The sequence below is a fragment of the Pagrus major genome, chromosome 13 (assembly GCF_040436345.1).
Source record: "Pagrus major chromosome 13, Pma_NU_1.0".
Taxonomy (NCBI): Eukaryota; Metazoa; Chordata; class Actinopteri; order Spariformes; family Sparidae; genus Pagrus; species Pagrus major.
Window position 1 is genome coordinate 26,871,352 of NC_133227.1, and position 11,758 is coordinate 26,883,109.

The following is an 11,758-nucleotide window of genomic DNA, read 5'->3' on the forward strand; positions in this document are numbered from 1 at the left end:
TTGTGGAATGTTAAAAAAGAAAAGTTGTGTAATAAATCTGAAAGTAACACATTCTCCTGAAATATTGTGTTGGAGTGTTTTCCTGTATGAAAGAGCCAACATGTCACAAACTTAAAATCATTTCACAATTGTGCTGTTTCTGGTGAAATGACCCATCAGCTCCATGATAACATGGAGGTTATCTGACTGCCTTCATTGATATCCCTGTGTGTGTTTCTGTTCCCACAATATCTCGAAAAACTGATCGATTTAAATGAAATTTAGCAGGAAAACAAGTGATTCTGGTGATATTCTGACAGTTAAAGGAAGAACACAGTCACCTATTCATTTATGTGTTTATTTATTTATTTGAAGGTTTTGAACAAAGACTTTTCATGAATGCTTCTTAAAATTGTTACTACATATTGACATGATATCAGTCTCAACAAGACGATCAACAAACTATTTTCAGAGGGTTAATTTTGAAACTATACAAGCTGATATTTTACTGATGTTTTTCATGCAGGTTTTGGTTACATAAAAAAAATAAAAATGTGATTTTGAAACATTAAAACAGAAGCACACTATGAAGGACAGACAGCAGTATGTGCAAAACTAAAAAGTAAAGATGAAGTACACAAAATATGTTCTTGAAGATTTGGTACAAATAAAATTACATAAAAATCTTAAAACTCAACAATCCAAACAGATTCACACATTTTACACACCACATGTTTCTGATGTAAGTCAGCCTGACAAAAACTGATTCATCATTTCACATCTTGCATATGAAATATTTCCCAAATGTTCAGTAAATGTAGCTCACGAGTCAAATTTTTAACAAACAAGATGGTCTAATCACTCTGTAGGAAACAATCACAGTTTCTCTAAACTGAGAAGAAAAAAACAAAACAATATAAAATCCAATAAAAGTCATCATCGTCCCACCTCCTATGTTTGATCAGTGCAGTGCAGACACACCTCAACATGTACAGCACCACAGAGGAGTCTCTCTTTAATCTCCTGTCTACTTGAGCTCACACAACTCTGCTGTGGTACAAGTACCGTTTGGAAGCCAAAGTCCAGGATAGAGAGGCTGAGTGAACGTGGTCTGGACTCTGTGGAGGAGAGTGATGGTTTCAGAGACGCTGTAGTAAGACAGAGTACCTGCACTATGATCCAGGTAAACTCCTATTGTGGAGGACTGAGGGCCTGAGATGGAAGTATCAATATCGTTATGTCTGAATGTATAACCTCCACTGTCACATATTAATGACCAGGATTTGTCATTATATCCAAATCCACATTCAGTACTGGTCCCTGTTCTGCTAATGTTCTTGTATGCAACTACTATACAAACTCTCCCGCTCCAATTCACCTCCCAGTAACAACGTCCAGTCAGACCCTCTCTACTCAGGACCTGCCACCTTTCCCCAAATCTGTCTGGGTGAGCTGAATATACCTGGTCTACTGACATGAATGTTGCTTTTCTGTTCCTGTCACTTAATGACAAACGTTTGTTTGCTGTGTTTGGATCCAGTGAGATTTCACAAGAATACTTGAGAAGTTCAGTTCTGGTTCTGGGCTCTGCTTGAGGCAGTAAAACATCCACTTCAGTCACTGCCAGTGAGATCTTTGTCCACTCCTCACTCAGGACAGCCTGAAGTTTATCTCTGGCCTCCGACACAGCTGCTGTCACACCCTCAAAAGAGCACAGAGGACGTATAACAATGCTGGGTAAGTCTTTAGGTTCGCTCAGACGTGACAGTGAGAAGTAGTTGTTCAGGAAATGGAGATGATCTTCTGTGTGTGAGAGCTTCTCCAGCTCAGTGTCTTTCCTCCGCAGCTCAGTGATCTCCTGCTGCAGCTCCTCCTCAAGATCTTTAGCTCGACTCACTTCAGTTTTCTGCTGTGATCTGATCTGCTGCTTCACTTCAGAGCTTCTCTTCTCAATGAGACGGATCAACTGGGTGAATGTCTTCTCGCTGTCCTCCACAGCTTTGTCAGCAGAAAGATTGATAGCCTCCACCCTCCGCTGAAGCACCTTGACGTCTTTCTCTCTGTCCTGGATTCTCTGTTGGATTGTTTGCTGACTCGCCCCGAGCTCCGTCTGCCTCTCAGCCCTTTCTGCTGCAGCAGAGACTGTGTCATGGCCTTTATGATCAGCCATGGAGCAGAGATAACAGATACACTGCTGATCAGTGCGGCAGAAAATCTTCATCACCTCGTCATGGCGAGAGCAGATGTTCTCCTGAAGCTTTAAGGTGGCTTCAACCAGCTTGTGTTTCTTGAATGTAGCCACACTGTAGTGAGGCTGGAGGTGTTGCTCACAGTAAGAAGCCATACACACCAGACAGGACTTGAAGGCTTTCAGCTTCTTCCCAGTGCAGAAGTCACAGGCCACGTCTCCAGGTCCAGCATATAAATGATCAGGTGAAGCAGCTTGAAGTTGTACTTTCTTCACTTCCTCCACTAACTCTGCTAACATGGTGTTTTTCACCAGGACAGGCCTCGGTGTGAAGCTCTGCCTGCACTGAGGGCAGCTGTGTGCTTCCTTGTCATTCTCCGTGTCCCAGCAGTCTTTAATACAGCTCATGCAGTAGCTGTGCCCACAGGGAATAGTCACCGGATCCTTCAGAAGATCCAGACAGATTGAACAGCTCAGTTTCTCTCGATCCAGCTGCGACATTTCTCCTCGAGACGACAGTGAATGTCAATAAGTTTCACTCTCTGTTTCCAGATAAAAGCTGAGCTCATTTCCTTGATGTTAAGTCACTGGTCTGTAGTGTATGAGCCTATCAGCTGTTGCATTTCATCACATGGTGTTTAGACCCATGTTTTCACTGGCAGATCTATGAAAGGGGAGGAACTACCAACGTCAGAGCTGAATGTGCTGTGAGAGTTTCTCAGAGCAGGAGGAGCCGAGCCTGGCAAGTCAGTAACGTCTGGGTGGGGTTAAAAAGTTGTGCTTGATCCAGGAAGAGGAGGGTTGTGAGAGTTGCATTGTGTATCAGCACTCAGAAATAGTGCACCTCTCAGATAATTATATAATTAACCCGTGTTCCCAGAGGAACCTGATTTACAGGGTACAAGGTTCCTTTTTCTCTGTATCATCTCACAACAGGGTTGTTTGACAAAATACTTGCTGAATTCCCTTTATGCTCCTCACTAAAAACCCCCAAATGCAAATGGATTAAAAAATAAGACACAACAACAAACAATTTCTTGTAGTTGAGAGCAGAGGATGAGTTCAGGAGTCTCCCAGCCTGAGGAAAGAAGCTGCTCTGTAGTCTGGTGGTGAAGCAGACTAGTAACACCTGTACTTCTAAATGTTTGTTGTGAAAAGATGAAACATTTTTTGGTCCATATTCTGCTCTAACTGGGTTCATTGTCCTGACCGGTCAGATTCTGTGGTGGATATTTTGTGCTTGGTGTTTGTTTCTTCCTCTGTTGTGCTTGCAGAGGTGCATTGAGAGGCTGGGCGGAGCTTCCCACTCACCTGAGCTGCTGACACACGCTCACCTGCAGCAGGTTGGCAGTTAGTCTTGCTGATAAAGCCCTGCTCTCCACGCTACCTGCTTCCAGGTGATTTTATCAGTTCGATGTGGCACATGGCTCCTGTTAGATCGTCGTTTTGTATGACTTGTAGTTTTTTCGTGTTCACTCTACACACAGTGTTCACCTGCACCTGCACCTCTGCAGCCAGCAGCCTCACCCTGTGCTCACCAGAGTCTCAACTCACCACGCTACCACACCTCCACCTGTACGGTTTTCATCAGATATGACGACGACAACAAAATCTGGCCTGAACACGTCAGTTTCCTCAGACAGAACAATGGTTCTTCTAACATGTTCTTGTCACGTTGTAGAAAGTCTTTCACAAACAATTAGTGTGTGTCTTTTGTGTTATTCATCAAAACCACTAACTGCATTATTTAGTTATAAACATAGATACCAAGCAAAATTTGATATATTTTTCTTAAAAAGTTAAATTTGTCCCAGTAAAATTAAAAATGCCATCTGTTATATGAATGTGTTTCTGAATGCACTGACTTTGCTTGATCTGGCACTTAATTACACAAAAGCATTATTATTTGATGTCATATTTGTGTGAACGTTTGAAGGACAAATACAGTTACTGAAAGTTTATTTCTGCCTAAATATGACTTGATCTCATTCTTGAGCTTCATAATATAAAGATCTGAGCTCACGAGACAGTTTGAAATCCTTTTAAAGGACCATTACAACAGAAAATGTGCCTTTTCACCTGCCAAAAACTGATTGAAGGCCAAATACAGTTACTGAAAAGTCATTTTCAGAAATAAATGTCAAGTTGAGAGCAGGGGATGAGTTCAGGAGTCTCCCAGCCTGAGGAAAGAAGCTGCTCTGTAGTCTGGTGGTGAAGCAGACTAGTAACACCTGCACTTCTAAATGTTTGTTGTGAAAACATGAAACATTTTGGCTTTTTTTTGTACATATTCTGCTCTAACTGGGTTTATGTACTGAAGCACCGTGTCTATCATGGCCTTTACGATCACCCATGGAGCAGTGATAACAGATACAGTGCTAAGAAGGGATAAGGGACGAGGGATGATTATGAAAAGTGGATAACCTCAAACAAACTCACTAACATGATTCATTTATTTATATTCTGGTCGTCTTTAGCTGTAAGTTAAATCAGTGCTGACACAAGGCACAGGAATATGATGGTTTAACTTATTTCTGCTTTTTTTCCCTTCAGCATTCAATCAACACACGGTCTGTTGTCTGTAGACGATGATTTCCAAAAATATTACCTCACATTTTGAGTGTTTCTGAGAAGACGTGAAGCCCAGTTATTCCTAAAGTGTGATTGGTCGAAGCCTGTAAAGCTTTGTATTATTCCCATTTTACTCCTGCATGATTGTTGTGGAATGTTAAAAAAAAAAAAGTTGTGTAATAAATCTGAAAGTAACACATTCTCCTGAAATATTGTGTTGGAGTGTTTTCCTGTATGAAAGAGCCAACATGTCACAAACTTAATCATCTCAGAATTGTGCTGTTTCTGGTGAAATGACCCATCAGCTCCATGATAACATGGAGGTTATCTGACTGCCTTCATTGATCTCCCTGTGTGTGTTTCTGTTCCCACAATATCTTGAAAAACTGATCGATTTAAATGAAATTTAACAGGAAAACAAGTGATTCTGGTGATATTCTGACAGTTAAAGGAAGAACACACAGTCACCTATTCATTCATGTGTTTATTTATTTATTTGAAGGTTTTGAACAAAGACTTTTCATGAATGCTTCTTAAAATTGTTACTACATATTGACATGATATCAGTCTTAACAAGACGATCAACAAACTATTTTCAGAGGGTTAATTTTGAAACTATACAAGCTGATATTTTACTGATGTTTTTCATGCAGGTTTTGGTTACATAAAAAAAATAGAAATGTGATTTTGAAACATTGAAACAGAGGCACACTATGAAGGACAGACAGAAGTATGTGCAAAACTAAAAAGTAAAGATGAAGTACACAAAATATGTTCTTGAAGATTTGGTACAAATAAAATTACATAAAAATCTTAAAACAAAAAAACCCCCTCAAAAATCCAAACAGATTCACACATTTTACACACCACATGTTTCTGACAAAAACTGATTCATCATTTCACATCTTGCATATGTAATATTTCCCAAATGTTCAGTAAATGTAGCTCACAAGTCAAATTTCAACAAACACGATGCTTTAATCACTCTGTAGGAAACAATCACAGTTTCTCTAAATTGAGAAGAAAAAAACAAAACTATATAAAATCCAAGAAAAATCATCATCGTCCCACCTCCTGTGTTTGATCAGTGCAGTGCAGACACTCCTCAACATGTACAGCACCACAGATGAGTCTCTCTTTAATCTCCTGTCTACTTGAGCTCACACAACTCTGCTGTGGTACCAGTACTGCCCGGAAGCCAAAATCCAGCATAGAGAGGCTGAGTGAACGTGGTCTGGACTCTGTGGAGGAGAGTGATGGTTTCAGAGACGCTGTAGTAAGACAGAGTACCTGCACTATGATCCAGGTAAACTCCTATTGTGGAGGACTGAGGGCCTGAGATGGAAGTAACAATATCATTATGTCTGAATTTATAACCTCCACTGTTACATATTAATGACCAGGATTTGTCATTATATCCAAATACACATTCAGTACGGGTCCCTGTTCTGCTAATGTTCTTGTATGCAACTGCTATACGAACCGTCCCGCTCCACTTCACCTCCCAGTAACAACGTCCAGTCAGACCCTCTCTACTCAGGACCTGCCACCTTTCACCAAATCTGTCTGGGTGAGCTGAATATACCTGGTCTACTGACATTAATGTTGCTTTTCTGTTCCTGCCACTTAATGACAAACGTGTGTTTGCTGTGTTTGGATCCAGTGTGATTTCACAAGAATACTTGAGAAGTTCAGTTCTGGTTCTGGGCTCTGCTTGAGGCAGTAAAACATCCACTTCAGTCACTGCCAGTGAGATCTTTGTCCACTCCTCACTCAGGACAGCCTGAAGTTTATCTCTGGCCTCCGACACAGCTGCTGTCACACCCTCAAAAGAGCACAGAGGACGTATAACAATGCTGGGTAAGTCTTTAGGTTCGCTCAGACGTGACAGTGAGAAGTAGTTGTTCAGGAAATGGAGATGATCTTCAGTGTGTGAGAGTTTCTCCAGCTCAGTGTCTTTCCTCCGCAGCTCAGTGATCTCCTGCTGCAGCTCCTCCTCAAGATCTTTAGCTCGACTCACTTCAGTTTTCTGCTGTGATCTGATCTGCTGCTTCACTTCAGAGCTTCTCTTCTCAATGAGACGGATCAAGTCGGTGAATGTCTTCTCGCTGTCCTCCACAGCTTTGTCAGCAGAAAGATTGATAGCCTCCACCCTCCGCTGAAGCACCTTGACGTCTTTCTCTCTGTCCTGGATTCTCTGTTGGATTGTTTGCTGACTCGCCCCGAGCTCCGTCTGCCTCTCAGCCCTTTCTGCTGCAGCAGAGACTGTGTCATGGCCTTTATGATCATCCATGGAGCAGAGAATACAGATACACTGCTGATCAGTGCGGCAGAAAATCTTCATCACCTCGTCATGGCGAGAGCAGATGTTCTCCTGAAGCTTTAAGGTGGCTTCAACCAGCTTGTGTTTCTTGAATGTAGCCACACTGTAGTGAGGCTGGAGGTGTTGCTCACAGTAAGAGGCCATACACACCAGACAGGACTTGAAGGCTTTCAGCTTCTTCCCAGTGCAGAAGTCACAGGCCACGTCTCCAGGTCCAGCATAGGAATGATCAGGTGAAGCAGCTTGAAGTTGTACTTTCTTCACTTCCTCCACTAACTCTGCAAACATGATGTTTTTCACCAGGACAGGCCTCGGTGTGAAGCTCTGCCTGCACTGAGGGCAGCTGTGTGCTTCCTTGTCTTTCTCCGTGTCCCAGCAGTCTTTAATACAGCTCATGCAGTAGCTGTGCCCACAGGGAATAGTCACAGGATCCTTCAGAAGATCCAGACAGATTGAACAGCTCAGTTTCTCTCGATCCAGCTGAAGCACATGCTGCGCCATTTCTCCTCCAGACGACAGTGAATGTCAGTAAGTTTCACTCTCTGTTTCCAGATAAAAGCTGAGCTCATTTCCTTGATGTTCAGTCACTGGTCTGTAGTGTATGAGCCTATCAGCTGTTGTATTTCATCACATGGTGTTTAGACCGATTTTTTCACTGGCAGATCTATGAAAGGGGAGGAACTACCAACATCAGAGCTGAATGTGCTTTGAGAGTTTCTCAGAGCAGGAGGAGCCGAGCCTGGCCAGTCAGTAACGTCTGGGTGGGGTTAAAAAGTTGTGCTTGATCCAGGAAGAGGAGGGTTGTGAGAGTTGCATTGTGTATCAGCGCTCAGAAATAGTGCACCTCTCAGATAATTATATAATTAACCCGTGTTCCCAGAGGAACCTGATTTACAGGGTACAAGGTTCCTTTTTCTTTCTATCATCTTACAACAGGGTTGTTTAACAAAATACTTGCTGAATTCCCTTTATGCTCCTCACTAAAAAAAACAAATCTGTAAATGGATGAATAAAAAATAAGGCACAACAACAAACAATTTCTTGTAGTTGAGAGCAGAGGATGAGTTCAGGAGTCTCCCAGCCTGAGGAAAGAAGCTGCTCTGTAGTCTGGTGGTGAAGCAGACTAGTAACACCTGTACTTCTAAATGTTTGTTGTGAAAAGATTTTGGCTTTTTTTTGGTCCATATTCTGCTCTAACTGGGTTTATGTACTGAAGCACCGTGTCTATCATGGCCTTTACGATCACCCATGGAGCAGTGATAACAGATACAGTGCTCAGAAGGGATAAGGGACAAAGGGATGATTATGAAAAGTGGATAACCTAAAACAAACTCACTAACATGATTCATTTATTGATATTCTGGTCATCTTTAGCTGTAAGTTAAGTTATTTTGGGTGAAATTACCCAGACAGCTTGACAACCATTCACACCTGGGCTCACCTGGCCTTAGAAACCCACATGAAGGCCGGTTTGACCAACGACTCTTACGACTCTGTCGGGACACTCCCACACAGAGTTTAAAAGCCTGTGACTCCCCTCCAGTTAGTGAGAACTGAAGAAGCCTCTTGGATGAGAGGTGAAAAGTCTTCAAGAAACTGAAACAGGTCCAGTTACCTACGATACAGCACCTAGATTTACCATGACCTGGATGACTGAGAACCTTCATCAACACGTTAGTAACTGTTGTTTGTACCAAAGTGATGCAGCTTCAGTGAAGTGCTGCAGTAGCAAGACACAGAATACGTGACCTTTTATACAACCGAATGTGTGTTATTTTGTTACACAGCTGCATTTGTCTTTTATTTAGACTTACATTGATGAATCATGCACTCATCACATATTTATTTAGGGGACAAAACTTCCTGTTTCAAGCCTGTTTCCCTTTTGTTCAGTGATTTGAGTTCAGGAGTATCCCAGCCTGAGGAAAGAAGCTTTCTCCCCCAGATGACAGTGAATGTCAGTGAGTTCGACTTTGTTAACAGATAAAAGCTGAGCTCATTTCCTTGATGTTTAGTCACTTATCTGTAGTGTATGAGCCTATCAGCTGTTGTATGTCATCACATGGTGTTCAGATCCATCTTTACACTGGTAGATTTATGAAATGAGAGGGAGCAATATATGTCTGAGCTGAATGGACTTTGAGAGTTTCTCAGAGCAGGGAGAGCCGAGCCTGGACAATAAAACAATAAGAAATAAAGTTGGATTGGGGTTATAAACTTGTGCTCCTCTCCAAGAAGAGAACCGATGTGAGGGTTGCAGCGTGACTCTCGCACTAAGTCATAGTTCATCTCTCAGAGAGAAATTAAAGTTTTGGTTTTCAACTACAAACATAATTCTGAAAATCCATGTAAAGTGTCATCTTTCTGGGACAAATTGACAGGTTGGATTGGGTCTCTACCAGAGCCAGCAAGAGCTGCTTCCAGATTGGGCTATTAACTAAATGCCGAGAAGCAAGAAAGATTATGGTAATAACTATTCAATTATCTAATTGCTGTTGTTGCTTTGCATTTACACAGGTTGAGGCTTTGAGGAAACCTGTCAAAGAATGTGGTTCTGACTCAAAAGGCTCCTAAATGGTTCTCCTGATACACCTGAGGAGTATCAGCTCTGTTCACCCACAATATTACCTCAAAGTCATCCTGATCAATTTGCAGCCACTGCTTTAAATGCATACAATCAAATAACCTGCAAGGTGTGTGATTATTATCTACAGGAAAGCAGCATTCAACCTCAACAAACCCAACATGAACTCACTACACAATGTATTCAAGTCAGTGTTGATGTAGTTGTGAGGTAGGTTACGTGGAGAAACAGGTGATTCTTGCGCCATCTGCTGTTTGTGTCTGCACATAGAAGGGAGATTAGTTCATATAAACTGCAGCACAACAGCTGCCAAAATAAACAAGCATTCATTAATGAACAGCAAAATACAAATCCAGTGACAGTCAGCAAGATCAAGTGAAAAAGAAACAGCTTGTGGTCTGTTCATCTGCACACTGCAGCAGACTAGTCTCTGTTAATGAGCTTTGTTCCCTCCACTGTGTAACTTACAGTTCATCTTTGCACTATTGTCCTCTGGTGCTGAACAGCAGAGCAAAGGGACTGGTTCAGGTCTGATCCCTACACCACAGTTAAAGCCAGATCACATCTTTAAGAGTCCTGCAGTTTAAACAGTGTTATTGGGTTCCTCCTGTTCTGTCGGCCTCCACTGTCGCCCCGTTATTTTCAGACTCTCTGAGGTACAAATTGTGAAGATGCTAAAAATGGTGAAAGGTCAAACAACAGTCTGCTCACCAGAGAAAGAGATTAACAGCTGAAAGAGTTTCTTCTTTTGGAGCTTCATGCCTTCACAGAGACAGAGGGTCTTTTCTCACTCCTTGGCCACTGTAAAGACAATGAGAGCAGATGCTTTCATAGTTTTTACACTGATCATCTGTGGGTTTTAAATGCAGATGGTGTCTTGCATTGCAGTTTTAATGTTTTTGCAGCCATCTTTAGGCTCTATAGCCAGGGCTGACAATGAGGGGGTCAATAGGGGAAAGCTTTCTGGGCTCCAGCCTCTAGGGGGGGCCGTTGGAGACCAGCATTAATCATGTTCATCCTAATGTAGGCGATGATAACCACATTTAATTTAGATTCAATGTGCTAATCATTACACTTATACAATATATATTTCATTATTTGTCTTTATATTTAGACATTTATCTATTCTTTTATTTTTTTTTACGTTGTAAGAGAGACAGTAAACACATCATGATGTGAAAATAATTTCATGATTCTGCTTTTTCTGATGAAATGACCCATCAACTCCAACATGAAGTGGATGTTATTTGATTGGCCTTCATCACCCTCCCTGTGTGTTTGTTACCAAAATACCTGAAAAACTGAGTGATTGAAGAAAAGAGTTAGAAGGCAAACTGCTCTAGATATAATATTTAGGCAGTTTGATTCATCAAAGAATAGAGGTTTACTGTTAAAATGATTATAAGTCAGTTATTTATTCATGTTTTCATTTATTTTCAGGGTATTGAACAATGATTTTCAGATGTTTCCAAAAAAAGTTACAGTGTAAAGACACTTTACAACTCTTCCAAAGATGAGGAGAAAACTCTTTTTCAGAAGGTAAAATTTAATTCATATCTGTTTCCCCAGCATCACTAATTTTACTGAGTAATGTGAATTTGCAGTATCATTACAATAACAACATAGTATGCAGCACAGACGGCAGTATGTAAACTACTAAAGAGAAAACAAATGGCACAAATCATGTTCATGAAGATGTGGTACAACTTAAATCACCTTTATCTTTAGAATAAAACATTACTACTATTACTTACAATACATATTTACATACATCACTTTTATTCATTTTGTAGTTTTTGACATAATTGATGACAAAAGTCAACTCTAAGTAGGACAATAACAGATTTTTCATCAGACATTTTGCATAAGTAATATTTTCCACACACGGTATAAAATGTAAATGTTTTAGTAAATATCCAATTTCAACAAACAACATAGTTTAATCCCTATGTAGCAAATAAAGAGATTTTTTTTCATGTCACCATTTCATTGAATTGACAAACAAACAAAAATGAAAAATCATCATCGTCCCACCTCCTATGTTTGATCAGTGCAGTGCAGACACACCTCAACATGTACAGCACCACAGACGAGTCTCTCTTTAATCTCCTGT

The 11,758-nt window shown here is 41.0% G+C and overlaps 2 protein-coding genes across 2 annotated transcripts; both read right to left on the reverse strand.

The window, feature by feature from the left end:
• Window positions 1-327: 327 nt before the first annotated feature.
• Window positions 328-2,668, reverse strand: LOC141006968 (tripartite motif-containing protein 16-like). The gene has a single exon (XM_073479283.1). It carries the CDS (start codon window positions 2,666-2,668, stop codon window positions 1,007-1,009), a length of 1,662 nt encoding a protein of 553 aa, XP_073335384.1. The 3' UTR covers window positions 328-1,006.
• Window positions 2,669-5,202: 2,534 nt separating this feature from the next.
• Window positions 5,203-7,603, reverse strand: LOC141007720 (tripartite motif-containing protein 16-like). Its single transcript, XM_073480110.1, has one exon. It carries the CDS (start codon window positions 7,560-7,562, stop codon window positions 5,889-5,891), a length of 1,674 nt encoding a protein of 557 aa, XP_073336211.1. The 5' UTR covers window positions 7,563-7,603; the 3' UTR covers window positions 5,203-5,888.
• Between the last annotated feature and the right edge of the window lie 4,155 nt (window positions 7,604-11,758).

Excerpts from the sequence above, each read along its gene's own strand:
- LOC141007720 (XM_073480110.1), bottom strand. The coding sequence starts at position 7,562 with ATGGCGCAGCATGTGCTTCAGCTGGATCGAGAGAAACTGAGCTGTTCA.
- LOC141006968 (XM_073479283.1), bottom strand. The coding sequence starts at position 2,668 with ATGTCGCAGCTGGATCGAGAGAAACTGAGCTGTTCAATCTGTCTGGAT.